This window comes from Arvicanthis niloticus, chromosome 30, assembly GCF_011762505.2.
Source record: "Arvicanthis niloticus isolate mArvNil1 chromosome 30, mArvNil1.pat.X, whole genome shotgun sequence".
Lineage (NCBI taxonomy): Eukaryota > Metazoa > Chordata > Mammalia > Rodentia > Muridae > Arvicanthis > Arvicanthis niloticus.
In genome coordinates this window covers 15345242-15364343 of record NC_133438.1, presented here as the reverse complement: position 1 = coordinate 15364343, position 19102 = coordinate 15345242, and the positions used below count along the sequence as shown (strand labels likewise).

Sequence of the window (19102 nt, the reverse complement as noted above, 5' to 3'; positions counted from 1 at the left end):
ACTTAAATAGGATGCATGATGCATCTTCATGTACTTCTCCCCTGACTTCACCAACTCTCAGCCCCAAACCAGCTTTGTTCATCACACTCTTTATTCTTTCTTGTAACTGGGGTGTATAAGAAATAAGTCAAACAGCACCTCATTTAGTTTCATCAATAAGTTCTCCTTTTAGGGGTAACTCTAAAAGACAAGTATATTTAAAACAATTCAATGCTATACATGACGCATTGGCAACATTACGTTTCAAAGTCATCATGAATCAGGTAAAGGCATGTAAGTGCCTAGTTGCCTCGCAGAATGTTCTTTTAGAGTTCAAACCAGGATCTAAATTATCCATATAGTGCAATTGACTTGCATCAGTTTGTCTTGTCGTCTTTATATATTTGTTTTTGGGGAGTGGATCACATGTACCACTGTGTACATGGGACGGTCAAAGGACAGTGGGAGTTGATCTTCTCCATCATTTGAGTTCCTGGGGTCAGACCCAGGTATTTGAGTTTGGTGATAAGAGACATTGCCCACTGAGCTGCCAGAGGTCAGCTCTGGCTACAGGTTATGAACTGGTACTGAGGCTGAACCATCTTGCTGGCCACTAATTTTCTGTCATTTTGAATGTGTATTTCCTTCTATTTTCTTTTCTCAGTATGTTGAAAGAAAAAGGATGTTTTCTGTAGAGGAGGTCACAGCATGGGTTTTGTTGATTATATTCCTGTACCTACAGGTGAATATGATTTGGAATGGCAGTCGCATAGTGGCTCATGGAGAAAAGAATTAACTGGTGGTGTTTTAGGGTTCTTTGTTGTTTGCCAAGCATCCTAGATCCCTTGACTCAAAGGTTCCTTCCTGATTACCCCAGGTCAGATATCATACACAGAGATAGCATGTGTTCAAAGCCTGGCTCAAGAGCAAGCATCTACTCAATGTCCTCTGCCTTTTTTCCCTGAATATTTGTCATTAATTTCAATGCTTGAGTCAGACTGTTTTCTGAGGAAGAATACAACCAGTCTTGTACTTTTCTGTGGGGTTACAAATGCCTGCCTGCCTTCTTTCCCTACCCTATCCCCATCCTTCTTTCTCCTTCTCCTTCTTCTCTTCCTCCTCCTTCATCTTTTTCTTTGCAGCCATTGATAATAGTTATAGAATAGTTCTGATTTCTAGGCCTTGGTTTTATTTCCGGATATCCAATGTCTCTCAAGCCAGAACACACAACAACATACACTATTGATCTCAGGAAATTAAATTTATTATTGATTCAATGAATCTAATGAAATAAAAATTATATTTCCAGGTTTAAATGAAATTAAGCCAGATAAAATGAACAAGTATTTTTAAATCACCAAAATCAACCTGTAGATTAATGATTATAGAAATATTGTTAAGATGTGAGAGACAAGCTCCAGAAGAGAGAGACGTGTTTGAAAATAGCTAAAGAGTGCCCCAAATAACTTTTTTCCAGAGTATATATAGAATTTATACTAATCAATAACAAAAACACAGACAGTCTGACACAGAAAGTGAGCAAGATGCTCAAATTCTTACTGTACAAATAGATTGGTTTGTCTCCTTCAGTGGATTGAAACTATCTAGCAAGTGAGCACATGTGTTTCCAAAAAAGAGTGACTCAGGAGAGAATACCCTCCTTTGAAGAGGAGTGTCGACATTCGTTGACTAGGGACCAAGACATACTAAAAATGATAAATTAGAAAACCAGCGAGGACAGGAATTTTCTCTTGCTATATCTTGTCAGACACCATGTGAACTATTTCAGTCTGCGATGCTCTCCTTTCTACAATAGAATGTAGCATCAGATGATGTGAGCAAATTAAACCTTTCCCTCCTTAAGTTAGCACTCAGGTATTTGACACTGAGTCAAAAAGTCTAAGTCATGCTCTATGTATTCAGAATAATTGCTTGCAGCAACCCACATAAAGCTGTTTAATCTCTACAGTCAGCTGGGAAATACAAATTAAAGTCACTAGGAGGTAACACCAGGAGTTTTCAATAGCCTGAGAGTTGCAACTATCAGCAAGAGTATGGAAGCTGGACTTTCACACATTTGTGAGTGAGGTATTCTAGGAAGACGTTGTGCCAGGTTTACAAAGGTGGCCATACATGACCAAGTGAGGACACACTGTATTTGTTACTTTGCTCATTGATATATATATATATATATATATATATATATATATATATATATATCAATCACACCAGAAAGCAACTTAAAAAAGGAGGGGTTTCTTTTAGTTCTTCGTCTACAAGGACAAAATCCAGTATGAAGAAAACATGGCTGATTGCGCATATCTTGGGACATCAGGAAGCAGGAAAAGAGGGATGCTGGTGTTTAGCTAAGTCCCCACTGTGAATTCAGTCTGAAGCACAAGCCATAGCATGATGCCACCCATATTCGCAGTGAGTTTTCCTTCCCCTAGTATTCTATGGAAAATTCTTCACAGATATACCCAAACATGTCTTATTGCTATGATAAGTTGATTAGAGAAATTGACCATCATTCATTCTTACAGAAATATGCACATATGTTCACCTAACAGAAAAGCATAAAATAAGAGAAACAGAGAAATGTTTATAAACTTATCATTTCCTAACACTCTTAGCTTTATATTTGGCATGTTCAGTCATGGAATATCCTATGTTGTAGATAAAAAAAAAGCAAGAACCCAGCCAGAAAACAAAACATATATGTAATTCAAAGTTCATGGAAGTCAAAACAGTAATGAAAATAAACTATGTTAAGACAATGCTTGGCTTTGGAGAAAAGGATTGAAATTGCATTGAAGCAGGGAGGAGACACCAGGATCTTAATATCCCATTTCCAGGTTGCAGAACTGGGTAGTAGTTCCAGGGGTGAATTTGATTTATTGGGTCATTGAGCCATGTTTCTTTAATTAACTCATCGAAAGTACTATATTCTGTGGTAAATAAAGTTATAAATTATACTTATATGCAAAATAAAGTTCTTTTTGTTTCAAAAAATGTAAAACTGACAGCTTTCCCACATTTCTGGTATTTCTTTATTAGTTACATTAGGAGGGGGAAAAGATGAATTTATTGTGTTCATCAAGATCTCAGTCAAAATTTGAAATTATAAACAAGAGCAAAAGAAATCTATCAAACACTTATATGACAATGCACTTCACCATATTTTACTCTTGTATTTATTATTATTCCTTGACAAAATTTAGGTTATTATAATTAACGACATATTTTTAAACTAAGCAATAAGAATAGAAAGGTAATTGTCTGTAATTTTCCATTGTTTACAATTGTTATTGTCAATCCAATACTTTGCTACATTTAAAATTCAGAAAAATAATGTTAACCCTTTTGAGTCTTTAAAAAATGGAGTTAAAATGTTATATATTACTGGGTACACTAGCAATTTCTAAAAATAGCAAAAATAATACAAAGAAGCAATGTAGTGACATGTTAGGGCCATTTTTTTGTTGTTGTTGTTTATTTGTCTGTGTGAAAATTTATCTGGAAAGATGTTTATAAAATACTGAAGATCTCACTATACAAACATCTGTATCCAGCCTAGAATGACATTAGATACTTAGTAAGCTCAACATAAATGTTAAGTTATTATTTGTATGGAAACATAACTCATGGAGAGAGGTTTTCTCTACAGCTGCATGAAAATCCAGGTTAGTCACTGACAAATCTGTTTTCAGTATGGCTAGATTTTGTTTCAATAATGAAATACACAAGGAACTAGTTATTTATGTATTATGACATTATCCTGTCTCTGATGACTTCTTTAGTGAAAACATTGCTTTCTGGGTAAACTGAATAAATACAACCACTGTCTTGAAATTTTCAAATTATACTAAAAGACTGCTAAAGCCGAGTCTACTTTTGGAATACATTTATGGCTTCATTATAAACCTACAGCCAAGAAATTGTAGCCAAGAGTTTCCAAGGTGTTTTCTACATGTTTTGAGCATTATTAAGTTATAGAACAAAGCTTTAAAATATAGGGGAATCACCTAAATAAGAAGAATGTTTCTAGTATTCATCTGTACCCTTTTAAAGATTTGTTGATTATATCGATGACAGAACAATTTTTGTAAAATTAAAGATGTATTTTATACCAGTGTTCAGATACACTTCACAAATTCACCGATTCTGAAATAAATGCCTAAAAGTAGTGAGAACACATATGTACATAGTTAGGTTAACCATTGATTGAGAAAGCTAAGAAATTAAAAAGAACCATCCTGCAGGAATCGTTTGGAAAATGGATTGTTTTGGCATGTCTCGGATTTTGTGCTTCTACATTGCTGAAAACAGTATGCAATCTCTAAACCTACCATGTTTCAAATTTTAAAAATGTGAAAACAGACTTTACAAGGTGAAGTAGTTGGTCAGTCAAGAATTTGCTGTGCAAGTCTTTGGAAGCCTAGACTCCCAGCAGACACACAGCATGCAACAGAAGCATGCAACAGAAGCATGCAACAGAAGCGTGCAACAGAAGCATGCAATAGAAGCATGCACCTGTAATCTCAATATGAAGACAGGAAGGTCATTGAGGCTTTCTGGATAGCTAACCCTGTGAAATTGGCTGGATCTAGGTTCAGTGAGAAATACTGCCTCGAAAAAAGAAAGTGGATAATTGAGAAAGATATATGATATTGGTACCCTGTGTCTACTCACCTGTGGAGGAAGAACACACACACACACACACTATATATTTAGAAATAAAATTTCTAACCATTCACAAAAGTTTTCAAATACTTAAAGTATACTCTAAAACCTTCAACTAAGATATCAAAGAGGTCTTTTAAAAGCCTGTGTGATGTGTAAAGATACTGGGGAAAATGTTGTCAGTGCAGCATCTGAATAGGAAATGAGCACATCACTCTTCAGACCCAGCAAGGCAGGAATGTAAAGTGAATGAATGAATGAATGAATATGAATGAATAATAAATAAATAAATAAATAAATGTCCTATTGTAGCTGCCTATGGCCATGAAGGGAGAGAGAGAGAGAGAGAGAGAGAGAGAGAGAGAGAGAGAGAGAGAGAGAATATGAGAATTGATTCCAGATCATCTCAGCTTATTAAGGATTAAGTAGGTTTTTAACTTCAAGGATTTCTAGACTGCTAGGATCATGTGTTTGATAAGAGCAATGGGCTTGATATCTCTTATCTTACTAGGAAATAAAACAGATCCAGAGATAACTGAGGACAGAGCTGTAAACAGAAACATCTTATATCAGAGACAAGTTGTAAATTGCAAAACGTTGGGGTTGGTGAGAGAAAAACTGAGTGACTGGCAAATAATGGATGGAAGAAAAATGGAGGCTCCCGTAATCGCCACAAATCAGCTGTTGCCATGCACCTTCAGAGATGCCGAGGAGAAGTGAGAGGAGACAGCAGATGAGAATTGATGATGGAGGGGAAAAGCAGTGTTAGCAGAAGTGTGCATGAGCAGCAGACCGCCACAGAGCAGCAGAATGCCACAGAGCCAAGATGTTGAGAATGAGAAAATTCTAAATAATAAAGACTACATCCCACAGATATTAGAGGTTTAAAACAAATAATAACAGTGGGGACATAGAATCTGAGGAGGCCACCTTCTGTAACCAGTCAGGATCCCAGGTGGGAGGATGACACCAATCCACCCACAAAACATTCGACCCCAAATTTGTCCTGTCTAAAGGAATGGCCAACCAATAACTGGCCAGACTTGAAACCCAGCCCACGGACAAGTACCAATCCCTGACATTATTAATGGTACTCTGTTATGCTTGTACATAGGAGCCTAGCGTAACTGAATGTTGCTCGGGTGGTAGGGCTCTTGCCTGGCCCACAGGGAGTCCCAGGTTGGTTCACAGCACTACATGGATCAGGCATTGTGGCACACAAGCGTAATCTCAGCACCTGCAGGACAGAGTCAGAAGGATTTGGAGTTCAAGGCCATATGTGGATACATAATGAATTCAGTACCAGGCTGGGATATGTGAGACCCTGTCACAAAAATAAACAAGCAACAATGACAACTACTACTGTAGGTAAGAAGCAGCCAGAAGAGCAGGACACAGCAGAATGTCTTCAGGATTGAGTCTATGTGAGGGTGGCAGACAGCAGCTTGCTGAGACCGAACCCTATGTTGGCCACTTAGTCATTCACAAGCTTTTTAATTTTGGCAACGTTTTAGTACAAGGATGCCCTTAGCCTTTCTCCAGTGTGAATGCCTGACTAGAGTTGGAATGTATCCTACCCATCAGAACTGTTCCTAACTCAAACAACTTAGTGACATTGTTTTAAATGGTTGCTACTTTCCGTTCTCTGCTTTTTAAAGGTTCTTGTGAAAGGGTATGTTTTAGTCCTCAGAAAGTTAAAATGTAATTTTAAAGAAACAAATTCAAAATAATTCCGCTGGCTTTAGACCTATTATTGAGCACACCACAGCTCTGGTCTAGCATCTGCTGCAGGATGACTCTGCTGGACACTGCTTAAATGCTACATTCAAAGCTAATTTCACCCCAAACCAATTTAACTCAAATTGTGTCACATCATTTTTATACCATTGTAATTTCTGTTTCTTGATTTCTAAATAAGATGATTTGCCTGCCCTTTAGGCAGCAATTACTATCCCAGAACCCAAGAGTTGTGATTTTTCCATTACAACAGAAACTATAAGAACTACATGACCATAGCCATGCAAATTAATTGCTTTAAGATTTGCAGAAAAGCAAAATAAGAAAGAACAAAAAAAGATTTGTCTGTGCACTGAGAGCAACTGCAGTGTTTATGACACCAACATCTTAAGTAAGCCGACCTTGGGGTCTGCAGGAGAGATGCTTGCCACATTAGCAAGAAAGCAGCAAATGCTTTTCCAAGCTTTTCTAATATGTAGTGTTACAGGACAAATATCGCTGAAGACTACAGGGTTTCTCACTCGTCTCCCTAAGAATAACAATTGTCCAAATTAGCTATGCATTCTGTTCTCATTTTACAACAACAACAAGAAAAGTGTTGGTTAAGCAGTGTTTCTAATAGTTATGCCATCTTCAACTACCCTCATAGATCTTTATAGAAGTGGGCAGAATGATTGAGCTGTTCAGAATTATAATATGCTCTTGAAATGTATCTTTGAAAATGGGTATTTAAAACAGTCTTAATAACAAGTTGAAAGGCTTTATCTATGAGAACACAGTAAGATGTTTATTATATGAGACATGATAAGGTTTTTCAATCACAGCAGCAGTAGAGATGGCTTTGCTTGGATCTAATTGCAGCCAGTCTTGGAGGAAGGGGTGGCCTTTGAAGGGATGTTAGAGGCTGTTACCTCTTATCAGGGCAATGTAGCCAGGAGGTACCTGAGTCTTCATTTTCTAAAGATTAATGGTTCCTTCTTTGATCCAATCGAAAGAAATGGAGAGATAGGAACCCTTTTAAATGCCCGATTAAAGGGACGGTATATACTGTGTGTCAAGTAAACTAGGCCCGAGAAGAGCTCACTGTCAACATATTTGCACCCATGGTTGCTTCTGGAGTTCCTGACCAGCAGTGGGTCAGAGCCCAGCTCATGTGGTCAAAGCTTAAGGAGCTCTGGTTCTGCAGGGTTCTAGATGCCAGCACAAAGTTCCACCTGGGGATGCTGTAAACTGAGGCTGGAGGAAAAGTGGAAATTGGCTTCCAATGCCTGATGGAGTAAGACCTATCACGTGTGGCTTCAGTGAACTTCCAGCAACAACATAAGGAAGAAAGAGATTAAAAGATGCAAAATGATAGCTTCCTTTAGAACCACTAAGGCAGCTTGAATGCACCTTTCTGCCACCGATATGAGAAAAAAAAATATGTTCTGTGCAGAGAAGGGAGTCAGTAATTCTATGTGAATAATTGTGTGAAACTTTAGAATATTGACTGAAGAGAGGATGGTGTGGATGGTCAGATTTAGATTAGTTTTCACAGTTTGTGTTCCTTCTTGCTTAAATACTTTCCATGGGAAAATCAAATTACATCAGAGTCTCATATTGCAGAATGAGAAACTTCTTGAGGTTTTACTCCATTTTGTAATTTAAATTATGTATTCAGCTGAAGCCCAATGATCAAGGAGAACACACAAATAAAGGCACAAGACAAAGCAGAAAAAAATATTTTCAGCTTCCATATTCTTAATATGTTTTTCTTTTTCTTTGAAATTTTATTTATTTACATTTCAGACATGATCCCCTTTCCCCATTTCCCCTCCCTAGAAAGCCCCTATCCCATCCCCCTCCTCCTTTCTGCTTTTATACCATTTTAATTACATGCATGTATTAAGGTCAGTTCTAGGTTGAGTGTCTAGAAATACAATAGATACAAATAGTCAAGGAACAAGCAAGACAATAAACACAAATAGTCAAGGAACAAGCAAGGCATTAAACACAATTACATGAACACTCCTGTGGTCACTGTTTCTAAGGGCTTATCAGGATGACCAAAATATCTGAGCCTACTTCCTTGTCCTAGCCCAAAGTCCTTTTCATGCCTGAAGCCTACTTCCTTGTTCTAGCCTAAGATGTAGATTCCTGCCTGAAACCACTTCTTTGTTCTAGCCTAATGTCAGAATCCTGCCTGAAGCCCACTTCCTTGTCCTTGGCTAATATTGTATTCCTGCCAAGCAACCCCTTTCCTTGTCCTTGAATTTGGGATCATAGCAGGAAATAAGGATGCAGTGGCAGGAAGTGAAAGCCAGGAACCATCAACCCAAGGATAACCTGAAAACAAGAACCATCATTTAGAGTAAGTGGGTCTCCAGTACCTCTGTAGTCAGTGTAGGAAGGTAGATGCTATGTTCTAAAAGAAAGTTTAATACGCAGTGAAGTTTGTGAGCCATGAAGGAAGAGAGAAAGTCAGAGTGAAATAATCTGATAACCATGAAAAGGGAAAGAAGAATGAGAGAGTTGAGGGTTAATAGAAGGCATGTGGACAATGAAGAAATAGTGTGGAAACTTTATTGTGGCAGAAAATAAATAGTAACTTAGGATGTGGGAACCCAGACTCCTGGCATCAAAACACAATAAGTACGAGGCTGAGACTGGGCCAGTGACTCATGGATCAGACAGATCCTTTGACGTTCTGTGCTAGAGTCAGGACCTGGCTATGGATAGAAGAAAGAGTTGGAAAACCCCACATAGCTCAACCAGAGGAGACCCTTCTCAGGTTCTTTCAGTGGATGTACATCACTAATTTATAAAATGCTAATGTATTTCTAAAATATCTAAATCTACAAATGTTTGCACCAAGAAACACATATCAAAGTATAATGGCTGCCCCATTATGATCAGGTGGCTTTTTTTTCTCCCATAATGGCTTTATGACAAAGGTGTCTACTAATATCTAAAATGTTTTCTTTAGCATGTGGACTGTAGTATAGCATTTATAATGACCACAAACTGCTAGATTTTCACCCACGTTTTAAATTTGTTCATTTGTTTAAGTCTTTGGAAGCATTTGTTTTCTTCTTTTGTGTGAATCTGAGAGGAGAGGAAACGCTCTGTACCACAGAGTACACGTGGGGATTGGGGGACGACTCACAGGGTTCAAATCTCATCTTAGACTTTTTGTGCTTTGTGAATGAGTCAAATATCAACTAGTCAAATATGAGCTTGTGTGTCCCAGGGATCAAACTCAGCTCATCAAGCTCCTCAGGCCTTTATCCACTGTCTTCTCAGTGGCCCCTCAGCTTTTTAATGTTATTAGTTGAATTTGGTATATAAAAAAAAAAACCATTCAGTTATTTTTGTCCAGTAATCTAGTTTTTTGCTCAGTATGGGAAATTTGCAATTTGATGTCTACCTTGGCATTAATATATTTTCAAAAGCATGTACATCAACAATCAAGAAGATATGTACATTTTGAACATTCTTTTCAAAGACTGTGTGATTATATCAGTAGGCTTGGCAATAGACTTAAAGTTTCATATAAAGTTACTGATATGTATTTTTGCCTTGTTAGGAAGTAGAATATATGCACCATGATGATAAATAGTTAAATTTACTATTAGTATTCAAAATAATCCTTTGATTTGTCCCTGGCAATACCACTAAATTTCTATCCTTTGATATTAGAAAGGGGATTTGAGAATTATCTATACATGCTTACTACATAATTTTAATTCTCTCATTAGGTATTTTGAAATATCATATTTGACCAGTCCAAGGCTGTCATATATTTGCATTATCACACAACATTGTTTGGGATAGATGTTGGTTGAATGAAACAGTTATCACTATACAGCATCACATGACTACCAAATACAAATGCATGGCATATAATTGAAATCATATTTAATGGTTTCATGAAGCTGTGGGATTGAGCCTACATGAGTTGTTTTACACTGGTATAAACTGGTGTATTCTAAGTATCCTGGACTCCTATAGCTGTGTCTTACCTCAGCTTAGACAATTTTGTAACCCAACTAAACTACAGCTCGTGGTCTGCTTCCCTCACGGTAGCCTAAACCTGTTCTCACCACTTCATGGAAATGCAGATGTGAACAGGTGTGAACAAATAAATAATACTGTGGTTATCTCTTAAGCCTCCAGGTGTGTCAATATCCTGTTGACTCCAAAGAAGCCCTGTGGGTAAGAGAATAGGGAATTTTAAACTTACAGTCAAAGGACTTGGATGAAAAAGAACGCAGCAAATGTATAGGCATCAGGGTGATCATTATTCTGTACCGACAGACAGAAATAATGAATTACAGAGTGACATTAATCCTGTACTGATGGACAGGGGTTATAGTTTCACTATTTGTTTTGTTAACCTGGGTGAATCAGGTCATCGTACGGGACTTCCAGTTCTTATATACTTCTAAAACTTCTAATCCTTTCATTCTATAAAACCAAGTTTAATGTGTTAAATTCTATACATCATTTTATGAAGAACTTTAAAGGTCATCACCTTTTCCTCAGTGTCAAACCGGCTAATATGACTGGCCAAAACTGACTAGCTAATATTGACCACAAATCTGCTAATATTTTATAATCACATTCAAAGTAATATGCTCCTATTCTGAATTTGATTATGAAACAAAAGGCTGAAGTTTGATTCCCCCCTTAGGTCTTTCTTGAATTTGGGATCATAACTATCGTATTTTTTGAAGTATGCAATATGTCAGTACACTGTCAAACATTATGACATCTCCTATGTATGATAAGTTACAGGGACCCAATAATGCTGGGCCTTAATAATTCATCAATATGATGAATTATTATTCTCAAATTGGCCAGAAGACTTGGACAAATTTGCAAACTGCTGATTAAAATGTGTATAAATTTAGAGGAGATATTAAGATTTCTTCTAAATAGAGCATAGAGCCTACCGTGGAGCGATGGCTTAGTGGGTAAGTTATTCTTCTAAAAAACCCGAGTTTGATTCTCAGCAAACACTCGACATCTCACAGCTGTTTGCACCTCTAGTTCCTGGGAATCCAATGTCATTTTCTCGCCTTCTTAAGGCAATATGCATGCAAGTGGCACACATAAATGCATGTAGGCGAAACACTGATAATATACGTAAGATTTAAAAATAGTAAGTTCAAAAAAGGATAATGCAAAATTGATACATAATTATGGGATATATGACAAAGTACTGGATTGTCTGACTATGATGGAAACAACTGAGTAGGAATGTTCTACGTGTGAAATATTTTATAAACTGCACAGGGAAAATGTAATTCATATAAATAGTTTTAGAAGACAATTTCCTCTTCTATAATAGCCCTTTATTCTACTCAGTTGGCTACCTCAAAACTTGCACACTTCGATTATTAAAATATAGTGATGATCCTAGGATTTATAACTTGATTTGGCATATAGAATATTCTCTTTCAGACATATAGAAATGACTTGCCATGTGATAAATGTCTATCCTTGTCATATCTCTAGAAGGCATTTATCTTGGATTGGTAGATTTGTGTGTGCTTGTCATTTCAGCATCACCACGTAGACAGAGCCAAGAAGCTTCACTCAGATCAAGGTGGTCAGAATTCAAGAGTACCAGTTGGTTTTCAAAATGATTTCGCTGATGTGGAGAGACAGAAAAGCAAGTATGGGCCACTGCAGTAGCAAGCACCAATTGACTACAGGTCAGTTAAACCATAAAATATTATTTTAACTACCTACCTGACAAGGCTACAACATATAATTTCTTGAGCATGTGTGTAGGGTCCCTCCACTTTTTAATAAACATATCTTTTTATTTTGTGTGAATAGGTGTTTTGCCTGCATGTATAGCTGCGTACCTTATGCAGGCAATGCCCTGGAAGGCCAGAGGAGGATGACAAATCTCCAGAGACTGGAGTTACAGAGGCAAATAACCACACTGGGGTGCTAAGAAAAGCACCTGGGTCCTTTGTTGCACAACAATAAAATACTCTTTAACCACTGAACTATTTTTTGACCTATCCACCTAATTTTTTGAGGCAGGGTCACCCACTGAACCCGGAGCTCATTCATCAGTTCAGCCAGCCTGGCTGCCTACCCAGGGTTTCTTCTGTCTCTGCCCCCTCCAGCTCTGGAGTTACTTATCCATGTCAGTGTTCTTGTCTTTTTATGTGAAATCTAAACCCAGATCCTTCACAACAGACACTTTTCTAACTCATCCAACTCCATAGCCCAATCATTCATATATATATATATATATATATATATATATATATATATATGAATATAGAATATATATATTCATATAGAAGAGTAGGGAGGTTCTCATCATATAATCAAAATATGTATCATAAAATTTATAAATACTGGGGGAGGGCAGGGGAAACTGTGGTCATATATGAATATATATGAATTCATATATATGTGTGTGTGTGTGTGTGTATACATATATATTAATTTTTACTAGATGAATGAATAAGATGTGTTTAATGGTTTGGAAAGAGGATAAGATAGCTGAGTTTTAACCAGTTCTCAGAACTTTTCTCTATCTAGTGAATGATTGTTAACACAGAAACCCACCATCAAAGTGCAGAGAATAAGAGATTGATGAGTGTTCAAGCACCAGTGGGATATCTATATCTTGATATCCATCTCTTCAAAAGAAGCTCAGGGATCATCATGAATGGAGTGTAAGAATGGTAAAACCCAGATGTTAGGGTGAATCAGAGAGAAACAGTGTATTCAGGACATGACTGCACCACAGTGCTCATAAACTCCCAGCAGCTCTTGCCTGTATAAGACCTGAGCAAGACCAGTTTAGCCTGGAATGAGAAGACATTCAACAGTCCTCACTTCTTTCTGAGGACCTTTGGACATGACTCTTGTTAGATCAACTACACTTCAGTGCATGGCTCTGTACCCAGGACTATATGCACACTAAAAATCAGAGTCAATGGGTTACTAAGTAAATAAAAAAATAGAACACTATGTTTGAAGAGTAGGGAGGTTCTCATCATATAATCAAAATATGTATCATAAAATTTATAAATACTGGGGGAGGGCAGGGGAAACTGTGGTCAGAATGTAATATATAAGAGATGAACTTTAAAAAAGAAGAAATTGTGATAAAGGTGCAGAGTTGTAGCTCTCCAAAATTGATGGCTTCTGGCCAGGGGGTCGGGGTGCAGGTTGAGAAGGTTGCAATTTTCTTAAAAAACAACAACAACAACAACAACAACAACAACAACAACAACAAATCCTAGGATGTTTATTACAAAAGTAAACTCTGATCCTTGAGATGGGCTTGTATGTAGGATTTCTGGTACCGAGCATGGGCACCAGGACCTCCAAACGTTTTGGATTCACAGTGACAACTTTCAGCTACAAGCAGGGTCCGATCGCAATGGATGAGGATACCTTTCATCTTCTTAGAGTCTTCATCTTAAAAGCCCTGGTTGCTTATTACCAAAAAATACGTGGATGAAGCCTCTAAGGATGCAGTTTTCTTTGCCACCAGGAATTTGACCATGACTAGATGGGTAGCCCAAATTGAACTTTTTTTTTGTTTGTATTTTATTTTCTTTTTTTTTCCTTTTACTTCTCCTTTATTTTACGGTGTGGAGGAGTTCTCAAGGGTAAGGGCAGACCTGAGAAGACTAGGACGTGAGGGCACTCGGGGTTCATGATATGAAATTCCCAAGCAATCAGTAAAGGTATTATTAAAAATTAATAAAAATATTAAAAAATATAAGCTAATTAAATGCAGACTTCGTTTTTGATGGTTTGGTTTGTAGAGATGGTGGTATGGCATTGTCTATCTCTACTGAACAAGAGCAAATGACCTTGTGAAGGACAGTCAATTAGGCTAGCAGACTACCTTCCATATGGTGGGAATCTGACATGCCTTAGCAAGGGAAATGAGAATGTTTGTCTTTTTTGGCAATATTTTAGACACACCAAACCAGCTCAATTCCTATGACACTTATCTTTAAAACTTCACATTTAGTTTGCAGAAAAATTGAAATTAATTATTCTTAAGCATATGGTTTGTTCCTCCCCCCCCCTTATTTGATTTTTGTAGTGAGTACAGTTATTCCTCCAAGGACATATAAAAGTCAAAATACTAGATCTAAAGTCTCTGAAGTGTTTCTGCTCCAAACCCTGTCTGTACAATCTGAGTTCTTTCAAGTAGTTAGCTTACTGGCTTCTGACACTTCTATAAAAATATCCCATAGAGCTTTTCTTATTACGTTTTCATTGACTCTCTCCGAGTGATAAAATGAAATTCTGTAAAGGGCTTTGAAAACCATGCATATTGCAATTCCTCCACATTTCAAATACTAATCAAGTGTGACTATAAAAGAAACAACCGGTGCAATGAAAATTGCTGCAGCGGTTTGAGACTCAGGCCATTATTAATTCATTGGAAACTATTTTTTTTCCCGTAAGATTATGGATCCTACAAAGTACCAGATAACACAATTCCCAAGATCAAAGTTTTTGTTTCAATCACAGGGAACTTGGGCATCTAATCTTCCCAGCGTGTGCATTTCTGGGATAGTACATCAGCTGCCCCAACTGTGCTCTGAGCAAATAACGCAGTGTATTTTATAGGCATTGGAAGTACCCGTTCTTACACAGTGCCCATAAATGATGGGCAAAAGGAGCCTCAGATTAAAATAATAGGTCTAGGATAGAGAGACGTCCTAGCTTCCTACAAGAGAGTAAAGTGAAATTTCCCTTTCTAGGCTAATTTCAGCAGGTATTTGTCTGAAGATACCAAGTAGCAGTGTGTATAGAGAATTTTTATTTGCTTTCGCATCTACAAGGACAATCAGGTTGAAATCTGCAGTCTGAGCTATCACTGCATGACAGTTCCATCCATAAAAATAAAAGAGGAAAGTAGAGCACAAATAAAACTTTGCCAACTTTGATTTTATTTCATATATATAATATATATTAAAGGTATACATATTACACACACACACACACACACACACACACACACACACACACACATGCGTACCTTTACTTAAAAATAAACTGGTGGATTGGACTCACACTTAGCATTCTTGGTAGGGATGGCTTCTCTCTGAGTAGCACTAGCTTTTGCTGAATTCAGGAGGAGCAAACACCTTTTCTAAGGTTTGTTTCTCACCCTTTACTTCTTTCCTTGAGACAAGGTCTTGCTATGAGACCCAGGCTAGCTTTGAACTTATGAACCTTTTGTCTTCCTACTACAAGTTCTAGAACTATAAATATGTCCTACCACAGTGACTTTTACTCAAAATACTTAGGTGTTAATCAATCCCTTCTTCTTTGGTGAAAGTGGAAGTTGTTGGATATTTTAGCATAACTCAGACTAAAAATTCTAAATTATAAAGTTGCATTCGGACAAAAGTGCTAGTTTTTCGATCTTGTGTCTCTGGGTACCCAGCTTTGCTCATCAGATGCCAGAAATGGAACCTTTACCGATGCAAAGATTATTGAGCTAGATAGTCAATGTAGACAATTAGAGGGATTTTGCTAAGTGGCCAAACAGGAAGTATGCACTGGCAGTGGAATGGACTACAGTCAGGCTCAGAGAAACTATGTATGGTGCTTTCGGAGAACTGTACTCTTTGTAGACAAAACATGTAGAGCTAATGATGTTACTAAAAGATGACGTGAGAATCACCAAGCTATCAGATAAATTAAGGGTTCACAGAAAGTCACCTAAGAGGTCAGTAAAGCACTTTTGATAGCATCTCAGAGAAAGGAATTGGCCCTGGAACTGTCCAGGGTATACATAAGGGTACAGTGTAAAGTGTCCTTTACATAACGGTAAAGTTCAGACCTCTTCAGTCTTAGCGGTGCCTGCTGGGTTTAAAATCTCCACTTGCTCATAGTGTGCCATTGGCAATTTGTTTAACTCTTTGTATTGGTCAAATTGGGTCCATATGTATGCTACTAGTTCATAACCTACTGTGAAGAGTTCATTGGATAAAGCAGGTTAATTTAACACATAACAAACTCCAATTATGTCAGTGTTGCAAGAAACTACTGACTCTGAGTTCATTTTAAAGAACACTTTATTTCCCCGACAGTACCTCTAAGACGTCTTGATGTTGTGGGGTACTGAGGCTTAGTCTGCAATTTTTTTCCCTCTGAGAATTCTGTCCTCTGGGGATTTTTATAGCCATGGAAAAGGGAGTTCCTGAGTCTAAGAAGCACTGCTATGATGGAGTTAGCTGGATGATCTGACCCTGATGTTTTCCCAAGAGCATGGTGCTCCACTGTTTAGCCAGCTCGGGAGCTATTTTAAGTAGCTGACAGGTGTTAAGTGGAGATGTTTGCATTAAGCAGGTTTTTTTGTTTGTTTGTTTTATTTTTTTTTTTGTTTTGGGTTGTTTCGTTTGCTTGCACACTCAGCTCCCTGGATTGATTTGCACATGGCAAGTTGACTGGAAAGTGCTCTCGGCGAAAATACCAAAAGTGAAGTAACAGAAATAGGCAGAGGAAGAAGTCCTGATAAAATCACACAAAGACTTTGGGGCAAGCCACAGGGAATTCTGGGAAGACCATGGCTCTCTGAAGGTGCCCTGAGCAGTCCTCAGCATCATGCATTAGTAGGATATAGCTGTTCCTGTCAGGGGCTGTAACTATGGATCAGGAGACTTCATTTAGCCCAGAGCAAAGCCATTCAGGATAATAGGATTACTATTTACTTGGGAGGGAGAACGTGTTAGTATGTGTGTTACTCACTCATGAATTACTAGGATTGCTTCTTATGAATTCTCTAGATACACAAGGGTCTGTTTCCCTCTTTCTGCATCATGTGCCCCTCTGGAGGCTGAAATCTTTGTCAGAATACATAGGTATTCTCTATTAAATATACTGTATACTTTCTTGATTCATAGTCCCTAATGCAATTTCATTCTGTTTAATTCCTCAGCCATACTCCTTGTGTTATCATTAATCTTTAAATGAAATCTGCCATCACTTACCCTTCATAAATTAGACTAGTGAACCAGTGAGAGGAGTATGAAGCCTGAGAACAAAACAGTGCCTTGCTTTCTAGTCTCAACCTTGCCCCAAACCTAAACATACAGCTTTTGCACAAGCTGTTTCACTTCTGCATTTTTTTTTTTTATCATCCTAGAAGGCAATCTTCATGACTTTCAGCTTTGAGCGTTTTTGATGCAATACCCTCTACGGATAGAACACTGAGGTGGTTGGCCCCCAAAGTCCCACATCTGAGTAAGACTCATTGAATTGTTTTCTTCATCGAAGTCTCGCTTCTGTTGGTAGACTGAACAGCTGAAAAGAAAGATGCCACATGGGAAAATTCTCCTCCAAGGCCAAGGTTGAACCCAGGGACTAAAGTCTGGATAAGAAGGAATCTAAAGAGGTCCTTGTTGTGGACATCAGTTTGACCTAATCCTGTAACCTAAATCATGTTTCAGTTGTATGCTGGGAAACAGAACACAAGTGGATTCCTACTAAGGAGTATTAAGGACTTGGTACAGTAAGAGTTCTATATTTGAGACCTTGATTGACTACCTAACCATACCATGTCTTGGAGGTTCAAATATTATCATAATACAACATATTTTTGTTTCTCAATTTTAATGAAGAGCCAGCTCTATGTTTCAGTGCCGCTTAACAGTGTTCTAAGCTCAGTAATAGAATTTAATCCTGAAACTAGAAAACCTATCTTTTAAAATGTTAGATAATTTAAAACTGGGACCAACCTCTCGTTCCTAATATGACTGGATTATATGCTAAAACAACTCTATTTTTATTTGCTTAACTAAAATCTTGTATAAATCATCAAAGGTATAGTGTGTCATTTCCAACGATGCATACATGTACTGATCAATAAGTAGCTTTTCCTACGTTACCCTTTTTATGCTTCAAGCTCTTCACAGCATATTCTACATAAACTATTATGACAGATTATTGTTCCATTTAATGTTTAATCTTAATGCAAAGTTACTGTCAGAATCCAAAATCACAAAATTGCTAACATCCCCATAGTTCTGAGAAACAATCTCTTGCTTTGGAAGTAGTAAGATCATAAAGTATAGTGTTGTAACATTGCTCTGCTTCATTGGTAGTTGTTTGAATTCTGTTTGAATGTTCTAGGGTCTGCCAGAGGGGCGAGCAGAGCCATTTCATCCTCTGACAGATTCTGAAATATCATTTGCCATTAGCACTTGTGTGAGCACTGACAACCTCACCCCTCTTCTCCCCCAGAGATTAATTTATTTTCTGCAGCTCTGGTTCTTTGCAGAGTGCTCCACTTGTCAGCCTTCACCAATGGGATTTCTCATCAGCAGACTGGTAATTATAAGAATAGCACCATGTAGTCACGGAGAGCAAACAATGGTTTCCTAGGCAAGACAACCCTCTCTTCTCTTTTCACTTCATCCCTGTCTTAGTCCATGTCCGCACAAGGCCATGAGGTACTAACAAAATAGTGCTTAGAGTGGTGGGCTGTTGTGGAAAGTGAGCAGCCTTTGCAACCAAGACAGACCCATGAGTGAAGTCCACCTCAGAGAATGTCAAGTCTTTGTGGCTTTTGCCTCTAAGCTTTAAATTTGCATACAAATGCCCACATTGTGTGAATGCTCTTATGTGAATGTTGGAATGCATATGCAGGGAATCTATTCTGTAGAACACAATTGGCAAACAGTGGCCCAGGGGGAGATCTTTCCTAATGACT

The 19102-nt window shown here is 37.8% G+C and overlaps 1 protein-coding gene across 2 annotated transcripts in view; it reads left to right on the top strand.

Annotated features, from left to right (window-relative positions):
• The window catches only part of Themis (thymocyte selection associated), a 185130-nt gene that overhangs the window by 160071 nt on the left and 5957 nt on the right, over window positions 1–19102 (top strand). The window contains exon 5 of one of the 2 annotated variants that reach the window (XM_076927959.1): window positions 11947–12098. The exons of the other annotated variant lie outside the window; for it this stretch is intronic. Within the exon in view, the coding sequence (XP_076784074.1) occupies window positions 11947–12078 (132 nt within the window). The 3' untranslated portion in view covers window positions 12079–12098. The remainder of the gene's footprint in view (window positions 1–11946; window positions 12099–19102) is intronic. 2 annotated transcript variants of the gene reach the window in all.